The 15,254-nt window shown below is 52.5% G+C and overlaps 1 protein-coding gene across 1 annotated transcript in view; it reads left to right on the top strand.

Annotated features, from left to right (window-relative positions):
- The window catches only part of P3H2 (prolyl 3-hydroxylase 2), a 64,784-nt gene extending 58,575 nt beyond the window's left edge, over positions 1 to 6,209 (top strand). Inside the window, exons 9-15 of the mRNA XM_008644568.2 lie at positions 3 to 130; positions 669 to 764; positions 855 to 1,005; positions 1,522 to 1,639; positions 1,801 to 1,876; positions 2,762 to 2,902; positions 3,975 to 6,209. Of these exons, the coding sequence (XP_008642790.1) occupies positions 3 to 130; positions 669 to 764; positions 855 to 1,005; positions 1,522 to 1,639; positions 1,801 to 1,876; positions 2,762 to 2,902; positions 3,975 to 4,067 (803 nt within the window). The 3' untranslated portion in view covers positions 4,068 to 6,209. The remainder of the gene's footprint in view (positions 1 to 2; positions 131 to 668; positions 765 to 854; positions 1,006 to 1,521; positions 1,640 to 1,800; positions 1,877 to 2,761; positions 2,903 to 3,974) is intronic.
- Positions 6,210 to 15,254: the final 9,045 nt, after the last annotated feature.

Below are 15,254 nucleotides of genomic sequence, written 5' to 3'. Positions count from 1 at the left end.
AGGGGGCCCCCTTCTCTACAGCGATGTGAAGTTTGTCTACAACTCTCAGCAGCTGAATGGCACCCAGCGAGTGCTGCTGGATAACGTCATCTCGGAGGAGCAGTGCCGGGAGCTGCACAGGGTGGCCAGTGTGAGTAGGCAGTGGCCCTGGGCTGAGTGTGACAGCTGAATGTATGACCAGCCTCTGGAGAGCTTCTGGGTTTATGCCTTGCTCCTGGGTGTTACAGCTGATGCCGGGATGCCTGTGGAGAGCAGGTGGATGCTTGTCCCCATAGCACACCCATAACTGCAGCACGGGAGCTGCTGCTCCATCCTGGGCTGTTCTTACGAACACGCTGCAAGACAGAGCCTGGGCAGAAGGAGCTCTTTCTCCATGTTATACACAGCCCCAAAGGATGCTAATCCACAAGTCTGGTTGAGCCTTCTCATTCACCATTAACTGAGCCTGGCAAGGGACTGAGGGTGCCAGAACATCCCCAGGTAGGAGGTGGGTGGTTGATATCCAGCATCCCTGTTCACAGACAGCTGCAGCACCTTCCCACCCAACTCACCTGGCCCAGTGAATGCAGCCCTGGGGGATTTGGGGAAGAGGGTGCCATGTGCTTCCATTGCAGACACCTCTCTCCTGACAAACCAGTTCACCCCTCATCTGTATTCATGTCTTCCAGGGGATCATGTTGGCTGGAGATGGCTACAGGGGCAAAACCTCCCCCCACACCCCAAATGAGAGATTTGAAGGAGCCACTGTCCTCAAAGCCCTCAAGGTACAGCTCCCTCTTCTTTCTCCTCCTCCTGTGCCCTCCCTCCCACTCTGCACATAACACTGACCCCTCCTGGCCTTTCTCCTTGCCCAGTATGGCTACGAGGGCCGTGTCCCGCTGAAGAGTGCCCGCCTGTTCTATGACATCAGTGAGAAGGCTCGCAGGATCGTCGAGTCCTACTTCCAGCTCAACTCCACGCTCTACTTCTCCTACACACACCTGGTGTGCCGCACCGCCCTCTCTGGTGAGGAATTGGAGCTAGCAGTGGAGCAGGGAGGATGGCAGGGGTTCAGCCCTCCGTGGGGGCTTTATGAATGGGGGTCAGAGTAGCTCCATTTTGCTTGATGTTTAAATTGGTGGCCAAGGGCTGGGCAAAGTCAGCATCCCACAGCAGCAAAAAGTGGGCACTGCTGTCCCAAAGGAGCTCATTTCTGTTATGTCTCTTAATTTTCATGTCTGCAACTCTTCTGTTTTCTCCTCCCTCTTCTCTTGCCTCCTCTGTCTTTCCCTTCTCCTTTCCACCCCAGCCCCAGCTCTCCATCTCGCTTCCCTGCAGTAAGGAACAGGCAGACCTGTGCAGATCTGAGTCCTTAGACGTTGCCTTTTCTCCCCAGCCATTCCTTTCCTTCTCTCACCTGTGAACATCATCCAATGTGGGGTCAGGGTAGGCTCCCACCCCATGATGAGACCCCACAGAGCATGGCATTTCCATCTCATCCACCCCTTCTCCTTCCCCCTTCCTCCACATGGTTCTGCTTAGGCCAGCAGGAGAGAAGGAATGATCTGAGCCATCCCATCCATGCTGACAACTGCCTCTTGGACCCCGAGGCCAACGAGTGCTGGAAGGAGCCTCCTGCCTATACCTTTCGGGATTACAGGTAGGAAGGAAGGGAGGGGATCTCCCTAGGGACTTCTCTCCCTCTGGCTGTCCCCCACCTGTGGCTTAGTGGAGCAGTGTGGGATCTGTCCACGAGGTGGGGGTCAGCCTTGAGACCTCCCCAGTGCTGCCCTTACGGGGATCTCCCACTTCCTCCCCCAGTGCCCTCCTGTACATGAACGCAGATTTCGAAGGCGGCGAGTTCATTTTCACTGAGATGGATGCCAAAACTGTGACGGTGAGTTGGTGCTGCAGGCCAAAAGCTGTTCCTCAGTAGTCCATGCTGAGGGCTCTGCACTTCCCTGGGCAGCCTGCAGCTCCTAACTTGCAAACAGCACATACAAAATCCTGCTGCAGAGGAGCACAGACCTTCTGTTTCTCCCCACCCCCAGTGCAGGCAAAGGGATGGCTGGTAGTTGTCCCTGCCTGGAGGACTGCTGAGCTGCCACCCCATCTCGTGGTCAAACATGAACTGGTGCCTCCATACAGATGCAGTGCCTGATCCAAGTCTCTTCTTCCAGAGTGTGTCACCGTGATGGACATCAGACCCTGAGAGGGATGTGGCTCCGGCATGAGCCCTCACCTCTGTTTGTGGCCATTAAGAAAGCTGGGCACTCACTCTGTGGTTGAACAGAGGTCTGGGCACCCTGCTGGGGTCTCTGGAGGAGCTGGAGGGTAGATTGGGTCTACTTAAGTGCCTGAGGGTCGATTTGATTGGCACTTCTGCTCCCTCCTGAGGTCCTGCAGGACTCTTGTGGGCTCTGCCAAGAGAAGAAAGAAAGAGATGTTTCACAGCCATGCCAGGCTTACCCTGGACGTCCCTGGAGTTACACCATGGCCCCATTTTGCTCTAGGTGGTCAGCTATAGTTTTGCAGAGACTCCATGCCACTGTCGTTTCTGCACGATGTCTGCACAGCAGGAGCAAGCTTCACACCTGCCTATTTACTCCACACATTTTCCCAGGCACGCCTAGAGCTCTACATGTCCCCCAGAGCAGCTGAGCAGGTCCTGGGGCGATGCAAAGGGATGTCCAGTGAGGTCCCAGGCCCTGGACCATGGTGAGCCTGGCCACAGCCAGCACGTGCAGCTCCTTGCCAGCCTGCTGTTGCTGTTTCCCTGCAGGCCTCCATCAAGCCCAAGTGTGGGAGAATGATCAGCTTCTCGTCGGGTGGCGAGAACCCCCACGGGGTGAAGGCGGTCACCAAAGGCCAGCGGTGCGCTGTGGCTCTCTGGTTCACCTTGGACCCTCTTTACAGAGAGCTGGTGAGTCCCTCCATTCTGCTGTGAGGGGAGTTGGGGCATAGCCAGCATCCCACAGGAGCCAGGACCACCTTATTCTCCAGTCCCAGTCCATCTGTTTTCCTCCCATTACACCTCCCACAGCAGCATTCCCATGATATGAGCTGGTGGCCCTGGGGCAGGTTTTTGCTGCCAGTCCTGCTCCTGGGCAGCCATTGCCCTTGGCCCGTGGGGTGCAGTGCTGGGCTGGGGTGCTGAGTGGGGCATGGAAGGGCTCCGTGCAGGGCTGGGCTGGCCATTTCTGACACCTAGTGGCAGCAGCCTGATGGATGGGGAGCTCCTCCAGAGCCGTCCACAGCTCCGAGTGCTGTGCTGAGTCGTGCTGCTAAGTCCGCTCATAGGCATTTTGGCAACCTGAAGTCCATGGCTCTGGGCACCCAAGGTGCCTTGCAAGATCTGGGTTGTGATGCCTTTCACCAGGCACCCTCCACATTCTGTTTTAAAAAGCTGCTGTTCCAGCCCCTGCCTCTCTTTGATAGCAATTCTGGTCTGTAGAAATAAAAGATACAAGACCAAGCAAAACTAAATGCACTGAGAAAGCGAAACCCTCGTTCCTTTCCCTTGTGATGGAGGTGGGCTGCAAGGTTTGGGGAAAAGCTTATTTTCAGCCATGTACTTCGATGTCTCTCAGATTTTTTACACTAGCAGAAATTCCTCCAGCCTTGGTGCCTGTGTGGTAGGAGATCAGCCCTGCCCAGGGAGCTGGAAATCAGTGGAGGGGACAGGAGGAGGTTGTGCTGCAGCAGTGGCTGCTAGTGGAGTGTGATAAGGGAGCTGCAGAACATCAGCTCTGCCCCAACCACTGCAGCCCTGCAGGGAGGAGAGAATCAGGTATTGAGGTGGGAAAGGATTTGATTTATTTTGCCCAGGAAATCCCCAGCTCGAGTCCCAGGCTCTCCCCATCCTCTCACCTACACTGCTGGTTCTGGGGTAAAATCCTTGCTGCATGTCCTCCCAGCAGCCTGAGCCTCACTGAATTAGCTGGAGCAGGCACTGAAGCTCTGCTGTTACCATTTCATCGCTTCCCCTCTTGCAGGAACGAATCCAGGCAGATGAAGTGATTGCAATGTTGGACCAGGAGCATCTAGGACCCAGTGAAATGAACATCAACCCAAAGGATGAGCTATGAACTAGGCCAAAGACTTTTTCTATTAAATATTTATTTAATATTGTTATTCTTATTAGAACCCTTCTATTTTTGTACAGAGATGCTGTATAAATTAACAGGTTAATATGATTGTGGAGTTTCAGGAGTGCCTCTTCTGTGTTTAGCACAGCTTTTGCTGGAACCCTCATCCTTATGCCAGCATCTCCTGGTGGGGCTGACTGCTTCCAGCATTCCCTGTTCTTCTCTAGCACTTCTCAGGACTCATTCAGGCCCACTCTACACCCTCGGAGAATCTATTTTTTTTCTTTTTCAACCAAAAATAGCTGCTTCTCTTTAGCATCTGCTGGAGAAATGTCTCAGGTGTCCTAAGGCACCAGTCTTCCTCCTCCTGCTTCCTCTTAGGGGAAATTGGAGCACAAAAACTGGAGTAATGATTGTCCCTCACCATTTGAAATATGCCTTTAAGGGGAAAAAACAAAGGAAAACCCAAATCCTAGCAAAATGAAGATACCTCTGTAGCCATGCAAAGCTGGTGTTTGGGCATTAATTCTGAGCAGAGCTTCCAGAAATCAGCTGCTGAGCAGGGGCATGAGCTGTGCACGGGCATGAAAGGATGTGATTTGCAGCTGACTCTGGTGAAATAGGGTCTGTCACTCATGTTCAGTCCCTTCTCTTGCTAATGGCCTGGGAACATGAAGGATGCTGCTTCACACTGCATACTTAGAGCTTCCAGCCCAGTCTGCCTCTGGTAGAACCCAAAGTTTGTAGTCATAATTTCCAAGTTCCTGTTGCAAAGCAGCTTAGGAAGAACCATGGTGTTGGATGGTCATGGTGCAGCTCTGGGTGTCCTGGCTGCATCCTCCCATCCTGGCAGTGCAGAAGCAGCAGATGTTCATGGTGTAGTAGTATCTATTTGCTCAGAGTGGTTCTGACCCAGCCTGTTGCAGTGAAAGCACTTTTTGCAAGTAGTCAAGTAACTGCTGCTAAGCCAGTAAATCATCCCTCCCCAACTATTAAATTTAGTCCTGTGTGTGGGATCAGAGCAGCCCCATCTCAATCAGAACAGGCACTGAGCCACAGAATTGCTGTCCCAGACCTAAGGACAGCTTTTACTTTGACCCAGCAGCTGCTGCTGCTGCTGGAACGCAGTTCCTAAAAGGCAGATTTTAGCAACCTTGAAATTACTGCAAGGCTGCAATCTATCCAGAAAACACTGCAGGGACCTTTGCTGGAGTTCACATCCTTGAGCAGCTTTGCTCAGCTGCCTGCTGCATTGGCTCTTTCTTCAGTCCTTTTGTGCTCCCCTCTGCCAGTTTTGGCATTCCCAGGACTTAAAATCTGCAATAGAGAATTGTCTTTTCTCTTTGCTCCTGCAGCTTGTTCCTATTCAAACCTCCCAGGCTCAGAAGCCCCCTCTTCCCATCCAGTCACTGGCTGCAAAGGCTGTAGACAAGGATTGTCCTTCTGTAGAGACCTCCTCAAAAGCTGGTCCTGGGCAAGACAGGGGGGAACTCTGTGCATCTGGAAAAACAAGTGCCCAGACTGTGAAGAGGGCACTATTACTGCCTAGAAAATGCTGGAAGAGTCTTTTGCTGCACTTCCTCCATGCTGAATCTGCAGAGGAAAAAGCTCTGGGTGTTTCTGAGCCACCAGCATTGCTTATTCCTTTGAGGTTATCTCCTTTCCTCGAAGATGGTTGAAAAGATTCCTCATGTGGGCTCCCTAAAGAACTGCCCCAGGTCTCTGCCTTCAAAGAGCCTTCCCTGTTTTAGTGCCTCTTCTGTAAGTGCTTAACGCCCCCTCCCCTTTTTCAAAACAGCCAGAGGAGAAGCTGGGGGGAAGGAGGGGAGGGCAGCTGTTCAGTTTGGAGAGCTGACACCCATTTCATTGTCTCTCCACATGCACCACGCTGCTGCATCCAAGGCTTGACTCCTAATGCTGCACCTTCTGCATGGCTCTGTGCTGCCATCCCCCAACAACCATTACCCAAGTGCATCCTGCAGAGCTGCCCCTCGGCGCAGCCCCAGCCCTCCCAGGGATCCCACCAGCTGCTTCTCCTGTGAGGAGGTGCAGGGGCTGGCACAGGTCATGGTTTGTTTGCTGCTGTGGTGGTCAGCCAGAGCTGTGTTTAAATCCAGGGAAAATAAACTAAACACATCTGTGCCTGTTTTTGTCTTTCTTCAGTGAAATGTTGGATAGACCAAGGAATTTGGGGCCTGCTTCATGATGGTATCTGTCCCTTTGGCGTTTCCTGCCTTAGACCTTTGAGCAGAGCCCCCTCTCCATGCTGGAGGAGCGTGGATTGTGTGTGTGGGCTTCTGGCTGCCTGTCCATCTCCCTTGCTCTGTATCCAGCTGTGCAGTAACTTCCATACCGTGGACATGCTTCAGGCAGTTTGGTGAGCAGAGGGAGTCACAGCCCCTGTGCACTGCTGGGGTGTGCAGGGCCACAGACACCTCAGTGAAACAGTTTTGGTGCAGCACCATGGAGCAGCCTCAGGGGGATGCAATATTTCAGGACTCAGTTGCAAACATGGCCCCTGAATCCCCAAGAAGGGAAAAGACTCTGCGCTGCCTGGGCCATGCTGTTCACTGCACTGCTCTGCCAATGGGACCTGCTGGCAGCCTGAGCCAGGCTGAAGCCAGGAAATGGGAATGCAGTGAGTCAAAGGCACTTCTCCCGTTTGTTTGTTTTTCCAGCTCTCTGCTCTGGCAAAGTCTAGCTCAGAAGTTGATCTGTATTTCTGCTGCAACAGCAGAGGTGGGTGCCAAGTTTATTTGCACTCTGTAGCCTCACAGGAGCAAGTGGCAGAGCTCTTTGGGGTAAAATACAACACAGGTTCTTGTATCCAAGTGGGATGGGTTGCCACCAAGGTGGCTTGGACTCTGAGAAATTAATTTTAACTCTTAGATTTGATGCAGGGGCCTGGTATCTGGTAGAGCTGTCAGGGTCACATCCAGAGTGCCTCAGAGCACCTGCATCCCTGTGAAAAGAAAGCTGATGACAATACTGAACATATACACTCCTCCTTGGTCAAATATGCCCCAGGGACAACCTGCACTTACATTTTTGCTTCCTCCTACTTCAATTCACATTGTTACTCCTCTCTTGACCTGCCAGTCTAGTAATTGCTGCTTCCCAAAGCCCCATCATGAAGCAGCTCCGCAGGGAGGCAGTGCCTGCAGTCACAGCACTGAGCACAAAGCTGATGTGCATTCCAGAGCACACTTCATGGCTCCCAGGCCAGCTCCGAGCTCCTCTAGCCAAGGCTTGGCCACCAAAGCGAAGCACAACCCAGGTGGGTGTTGGTCATGTGTTATACATTCCCCAGTTCTATCACCAGCAACAGGAGCCTTTTGGAGATGGAGGTGGTTGAACTGTGCCTTAGTTCCTTGTGCACTCTGCCATGCCCTTCCCAAGAATAATAATAATAAGAATAATAATAATAATAATAATATAAGTAGAGTGGGATTAGCAGGGTTGATTTATGACAGTCAACGAGGAAAAAAACCAACAACTCCCCATAAAGGAAATGTAATGGAATTTAAAAGTATTTAAAACAACAACTGAGGTGGTTCTGTGTGTGTGTGCATGCGTTTGGGTGTGGATGTGGTTTTGAAAGCGAAGCCTGCATGGTGTTACTCCATGCCAGGGGACCTTTACTACCAAGAGGATTTGTTTTGTTTTGTTTTGATGCCCAAGTGGGCCCAAGCCAAGTTCACTTGCCCATTACACAAAGCTGCTGTAGGTTGTGGGGGCACTGGAGGAGCCTGCTCTGTGCCACAGGCATGTCTCAGCAAAGGGAGGTCAGTCATATTTCAGGACAATACAGATGAAATGATGCCTGCATTAAGGACAAGATTGCACTTTGCAGCCAGGGATTCAGCAACAGAGTGTGAAGAGCCAGTGAGAGCAAAAGCACCAAGTTGGGGAGCAGTGGCTAACAGGAGGTATGACAGCCCAGCAAGGTACCTGATGCCTCATGCAGAGGGTAGGAGCATGGAAAACACCTTGTGTAAGTAAAAAACCTCCAAGAGAGGCCAGCAGAAAGTCTGAGGCTGAGCCCCCTTGGGCTGTAAATGCCTTACTCCACGTGGCTGCAGAAAGCTGCTCTCCAGCCAAAAGCTCACCCCTGAAACATCACCCGAAAAGAAGACTTGTGGGTACTTACAAGTTGCTGAATCTACACTCAAGGCTGAAATACCTAAACCTCTTTTTGTCTAGTGGCTGCAGTCTAAAGAAACCTGGACATTCCATAGGCATTAGCCTGAGAGACTTTCTGAGGCATTAATTTTAAGCAACTGAACCTTGCCAATATTGTTGTGGAGGCTTAGGGCCATGTGGACAGTGAGTCTCCAACAAGAGGGAAAAGATGTGGGCAGAACAAGGAGATGGAGTTTGCACTGAGCCCTGCTCATCCTTCCTGCTTACGCCTGGGCAGAGCCAACCTGAGCACTTACAGGCAACTGAACATCTTCCCATGAAAAACTGTCATTAAAAAAAAAAGGTTGTTTCCTCCTGTCCACACCCTTGCCCAGCCGGGATGGGGAGGGGGGAGGGGAGAGAAAAAATAACAAAACAGCTGGCAGTGAGATAAAATTGGGCTAGTCCTGCTTCGGGGAAGAACTATATTAAAAGAGAAAAGAAGTTATGTCTTTTGTTTCCACAACTGCTCCTTATGTCCACACCCCACTGTAAGAGCCACCTTTTCCTGGGGGAAGTGTTCCTGCTTGTCTGTGCATTGGGGTATGACCCTGGCCAGGTCCCAAGACACTGTGCTCTTCCCCACGTGTGGATGGGCCCATGTAGATGTGTGCTGCTCCTCCCACCAGCCCATTTCCACACCAGCACCCAGACAGATGGGATGCCCTGGTGTCAGTGAGAGCACCAGAACCAACAGGCAGCCATGCACAGTCAGATCCTGCACTGTTGTTCACCCCAAGCACAGCCCTGCCTTCACGTTGGGCCTGGGGCTCCACATGGACAGGTCCAATAGATGTCCCTGAGAGCAACAGAGCTCCTCAGTATCCTCTGGGAGCACGGTGCAGTGTGTGTGGGCCACCTGACCATCCCCCCAGTGGAAACTGCTGTCTCCACAGCTTTAGAGGATACCACGGCCAGCCCAGAATTGCTTTTATCTTGTTTTAAACACATGGTGAAAGCTGGCACTGAGTTTGTTTCCTTCTCATTTAGCAAAACTTTTGTTATGCAGAAAAACAAAAATCATAAATGTCAGCACGTCCCAACCTCCTGGCCATCATCCAACCCCACAAAAAATAAGTGCAGCACACTAGAGGAATTTGAGAAAGCAAAACAGGTGACTCAGAGAGCTGCCTGGCCATTCTCACCTTGTTTCTGGTTGAAAGCACCCCTGAACTTCAGGGGAGGGGGTCCAGCTGTGGTCCAGCCGGGCAGCAGCGTGCGGGGCTGTGGTGGCAGAGTACAAGTGCAGGAGCCTGCAGTATGTGCCCTGGTGGGAGCCATGGTGGGAGCAGGCACCGTGAGGGCCCTGTGGGCAAAGAGAGCAGGCTGGTGAGTGGCCACCCTTGGCACAGGAGCAAGTCAGCTAATGATTGTTTCCAGGGATGGTTTGGGTAACAAGAACGGCAATTCTAGTAGGTATTTCCTGAAGCTGAGCAGGGCAGGGCAGGGGGAATTAATATGAGCTCAGTTTAGCTTCTACTCCTCCTTTATTTGTAATGAGATTAGCAGCAGAGATGGCAGCGCACCATCTCCCGCTGCCGAGATGGGGTGAGCTGATAAGCAGCTCCTGCCCGGCCTTGCGTGCAAGCCCAGCAGCTGAGCCACGAGGGGAAAAACACCACAAAAAACCACCCTGCCATCACACATGGCTTTTTTGCAATGGTCCTAAGCTCGGGGGTAAAATATTGCATCAGACTGGCTGGGCTGATCCCGGCAGTGCCAGGGGTGTTCCTGATATCCCAGCGCAGCCCAGGGTCACATCATCTCCTTGCAGTGCTTCTGCACCTAATGTCAGCTGAAAGCATCAGGTTAAAGGCTTTTCCCTGCTTTACTGGTGAGACATGAGGCCACCACTTGCCACCAATGTGCCTTGGGCAGCCCCAGTGCAAGAAATGAGAGTGGTTGATCTGACTGCATTGAGGCAGAAGCGGTGAAGAAGCGTGACTGCCCTGCAGAGCATCTCCCAGCTGCTCACAATGCTGTAACTGGACTGTAGCAAAGGTGAAGAAGCTGTCTTAAGATTTCCCCCCAACAGAGAGGAGAACATGGATCCCCTGACAAACTTTGAAAAAATCTTCATTGCACCCATGACAAGGTCTGTTCATGGCAAACCCAGAGCCACCTCTGAGAGTACATAGCCCTAAGTAGGGGAATTTTGTCTGTGAAACCACTGAAATCCCCCCCACCTGTATTTTAAAGTCTCGTATTAGTTACAGCAACCAAACATGCATGGGCCAAGTGTACCCATCCAGGGCAGAAGTTCCAGCTGTGGGGCACCTTGGTACCTGGTTTATCCTTGCAGGGGTCCCTGCAACCATTGGGCACACCTGAGGTGATGGCCAAGCCTGAGGTCCCCTTCAGCATGTTGTCACTGGCTGCATTGTCCCAAGCCAGGATGCCCATGAAAGCCATCTGTGGTGACATGCATTTCTCACCAAGTCCTTTTCATTGAGCCAAATCAACGTGTGCCATAGCTCAGGGGTGACTAAGCTGCTACAGGGGAAGTTGCCCACTCATGGGGTGATTGTGGGGGGCTGCTCCCACCACCACACGGGGAAAAACAACCTACCTGCATCTTAAAACCAGTTTGTGGCTCCCAGGCACCTGGGAGTTGTTTTTTCATCTTTCATTTTGACACCTCATGTGAGAGGCTGGGAGCTGGCATTCACTGCTCCTGTGGTGCCAGCTCCGAGATAGTTTTATTTGATTTGCCAACCAAAATGGGTGGAAGGGTGGAGACTGTATTTTCCCCTTCATTTTTGTTTTCAAAAAACCCTTCTGGCCCTGGGTGAGGCAGAGTAGTTTCATGTCTATCTACACTGTGACAGTTACCTGCCTACAGCATCAGGGCACAGCCTGGCTCCTCCAAGCAGAACTGGGTGTGGGTGGATGGGCTCCCTGTCTAGGCGGGGAAAGCCTTCGGCCACCTCCCACGGCATTTTTTTCCCCCCACAAAGCACACTGGAAAAAGCTGTTGTGTGAGCCCCTCCTTCCTTCCTCTGGCCAGAGGGTCAAAGGAAAAATAGAGTCTTTTATATGAGCAGCTCGTGGCACTGGGAGAGGATGGGGCAGGCTGTGAACTCCCCATCAGCAGTGGGGTGATCGCCGCACTCATTTTGCACAGCTGCAGGGCAGGGGTTTGTCACTAAAGGTCCCCAGGGAAAACCCTGAGCCGCGTGTGGTTGACACCCTGAGGTGCTCTGAGCAAACACTTTGAGAATACCCATCCCCACACCGAAATGTGTCCCCGACTCTTAGGGATGAAGTGCACACGGACTTTCTCTGGAGCATGGCTGCACCCTGTGCTTCCCCAGGTGACTCACACAGCCTTCACAGCATCTCTGCAAGCAGAGCAGCCCGGGAGGGTTTTTCCATCCTGCTCGTGGCTATGAAGAGACGGATGTTCACGTGCATCTTCCAAAAGTTCAGCCACCAGCAAATGATGTGCTGTGCTCTTCTGCGCCCAGCAACCTGCCAGGTCCACGCTGCCAGCCGCAAGCCCACCGTGCTGCCACCAGGCTTCCCGGGCAACTTGGGCTTGCCCACCCTTCTGGAGCCTCCTGAGAGGCCGCGGGGAAAGTAAACGTGCTTGCACCGAAGCCAGGCGCTGCAGGGAGTGAGAAACCCTGGCTGCTGAGCACACACCCTGCCCTGCTCAGCTGGCACCGTGCACGTCCCTCCCTGTTCGCCGCCGTGCTGCCCCTGCAGCCACGACCCGCACCCTGCTAATGAGTCTTTAGCAGTTCCCCTTGAGGTGGAAGATGCCACATCCTTTTCAGACTAATTACACTGAAACAAAAGGGGAGATACACCATACCAGGAATGCTACCAAGCCCGTGAGTCCCCCACCCAGCGGGATGAGGTGGGAGCTCTGGATGGCACGGATACAGCAGCCAGCCTCCCACTCTTGCTCAACTGCTGGCGCCACCAGACGAAAGATAACAAACATCTCTCCTGCTCTTGTGATGGGCCTAGCAGCAAATGAAAATTTCCAGGTCAGAAGCTGCTGCTGGGTAGCCCATGCTCCAGGCTATGGGGAAAAGCTGCAATCCCAAATTGCTCCCACTGTGAGCACTGCATAGTCCTGGGAGACCCAAGTGCTGCACACCCCAGGCACTGCCCTGGGTTCTCCCCTGCTGCCTTCAAACTGCATCTCACTTCCAGCACTTCCACCCTTCCCAAGAAATCACATGGCTGCAGCGAATTCCTTCTAAACGCCTGCAACTTCTGGGGAAAACCCAACAGGACTTTTTGCTTTGCCCTCCTTCAGTAGCTCTGCAAGCCATTAGTCACCGTGCATTAGTCTGAGGGCAGCTCTGCCTTGCAGACACACTTGCTATAAACAGGGATTAATGCACCAAAGGGATCATCCTGTTCTAACCTAGGAGGGGGAAAAGGGCAGAGTGCTGCCTGGAACACAGGCCAGCTCTGGGAGCATCACCTTGACCTTTTCCCTCCCTGCCATGCCTGGCCACCCCAGTCAGCATTGCTCTGCTCTCACTCGCAGTGGGGGATGCTCACAGCCAGCTAAAGCAGCATTCATGGGAAGCAAATCAGGCTTAGAAAATTTTCCTGTATTAGTACAGATAGTTGTCTTGGGCATCCTTTTCTGCAGCCTCACTGGGTTTGATTTGCCTGTCCCAACTAGCTGAGAACCTTGTCAAAGCTATTCCAGATGCCCTGGCCTAACCAGGCATGCAAGGGTTAACCTGTATGCTCCTTGGACCCAGCATCACCTCACTTCAAGTGCAGATGTGAGACCCAAGAGCTACAGTTTCTTCCCATCTAGATTCTCTTGCTGGGCTTCACGTCCTGTGAAACACCTTGGCATCTCTTTTCTGCTTCCTGGCCATGGGGGCACTAATACAAAAACAACAGCAAACAAATAAACAAACAAAAATCCAATTTCTGTCAGCTCTCTGGTTCCTGGGTCCTGTTCAGACAGCAGCTGGTCACTGCCTGTGTAGGATCCAGGGTGCCTTCACCTCCTCACCTGCCCATCTTTCTGTGGCTGCTGGCAACCCATGTCCAATTTCCTCACCTCCGAGGCAAGGCTGAAGTCATCTGAGACAGCTGCTGCCCATGGCCTGACTGTAACGTACTTGGCTTGATGGTTACTCGCTAATATTTTACCCTTGGGTGAAATGATAAGGTTCTGGGCCAGGTGGAACACGTTCAGCCATCTCTTCTTGAGGGCAAGCTGAGTCACTGCTGTTAGAGTTGTGCAAAATCAAGTTTGTGTGTGGTTTTGGTGCATGCGTTTTTACTGTGAGCCCTTAACCTCCAATGCACAGCACAATCCTGCCTGCTGATAGCTCCTAAACACTGACTTCCTCCTGTTCAATCACTAATTAAGCAGCAGGAAAGCCAAAATATAAACGGTAATAGAAGCAACTGTATTGCTACCCAGTCACTTAAAGGTGGAATAAAACTTTTCTCTAAGGAGGGCAAGTCACCCTCAGTGGCAGCCAGGAACCACCACAGGCTGCTCCTCCAGCTAAGGGAAGCCCTGTTCAGGATTTTCAAAGGATGTTGTGGGTTTGAGGCTCAGGCCAGAGGGAGAGGACTGGCTCCCACATGCCAGTGCTCAGGGCTGGGTAGCCTTGAGAGGCCAAATACTGCCCTGAGGGGAGGGCACTGGGCACTGCTCCTGGGCCAGGCTTCTTACACACAGGCATTGCAGCATCTTCTAGGCACAGCAGGTGGAGATGATCCATTACCTCCTGTTTCTGTGGAAAACATCTCCAAGAAATACTCTTGTTCCCCTTCAGGCCAGCAACTCTCTACAGGCTCAGCAAGGGCTGCTTGACCGTGTCCTTGGAAAAAGAAATCAATGCCTTTATCTTGCATTTTGCCACAGTGCGTGGATAATTTGATGCAATTGTGTAGCCACCCACGCCTTTAATTAATCAAAGAGTTTTTCACGCAGCACTGTGCAATATTTTATTTCCTAACATCCCTGCTATGGTGTACTTGGGTCTGTTGCAACGTTTCTTACCCAATTCCAGCACTGAGAGCTATGCAGCCAAGAAGAAGATGGATCACATGTGTAGAAATGTTCAGCGTTGTCTCCAGAGGTGACTGCCAAGGAATCAGAAGCTGAATTAATCAGAGGCTCACAAAGAGATTTGGGAAAACAAAAAAAACCAAAAACAAACAAAAAACCCCCCAAACCAACCAAACAACAAAAAAAGAACCAGCCAACAAATGTAAACAACTTCAGGAAGAAAACAGGAAGAAGTCAGCAGATTTCCTGGGGTTCCACTTAGGAAGCTCAGGAAAAACTGGAGGACATCAGAGGTTCTCTTAAAAAACTGGGAAACACCTTGCTAGAGTTCACTGTTCTAGGACAGAGCTGAAAATCCCTTCCAAGGGACCACCCCAACATCCTCCCCTTCCGACCTGCTCCTGCCCAGCTTCATGTTGGTGCTGCTGATGGGGAGAGGGAAGTGCAGGTAAAGCCTGGAGATGGTTGGGCTCAATGCTGAACACCTGAACAGAAGTGCCTGAAAAATGCCTGTCCACACCTGAGAGCTGAGCACCCAGCCCACACCTTTGAGTGCAAATGAGTGTTTTGGATTCCCTGCAGAACGTGAAACCCCAGCCAGGAAAACTCTGCTGGGCCTGGAGACCGAGGCAGGGGTGAGCAGCAGGGGTGACTTGCTGCCGAGGAGAGAGGTGGCCCCACACCAAGCACTGCCCATGACTGCCAGCACAGCACCGTTCTCCACCTGCCAGCCAAGGTGGGTGCCCTCCTCTCCAGCTCCCCAGCTTCCCCTTGGGAGCTGCACAGCGTCTCCATGGCACAGCCCCGAGCTGCAGCGGGTGCCTGCCCAGCGCTGGGGGGTTTCTCACATTTGGCCTCCCCGGAGCAGGATCCACGTGTGCCAGGGTGAGCTTTGAAAGATGAACCATCAAACTGAGCCGCAGCAGCTGTCAGCCCCCGGGCCAGCAGCCCCCGGGCAGCAGCGCCCCGGAGCCGCACAGGTGCTCGGGGGGTGCCGG

Source organism: Corvus brachyrhynchos, unplaced genomic scaffold (genome assembly GCF_000691975.1).
Source record: "Corvus brachyrhynchos isolate BGI_N302 unplaced genomic scaffold, ASM69197v1 scaffold162, whole genome shotgun sequence".
Taxonomy (NCBI): domain Eukaryota; kingdom Metazoa; phylum Chordata; class Aves; order Passeriformes; family Corvidae; genus Corvus; species Corvus brachyrhynchos.
The sequence above is the reverse complement of the archived record's forward strand: the minus strand, read 5'-3'. Positions and strand labels throughout refer to the sequence as shown.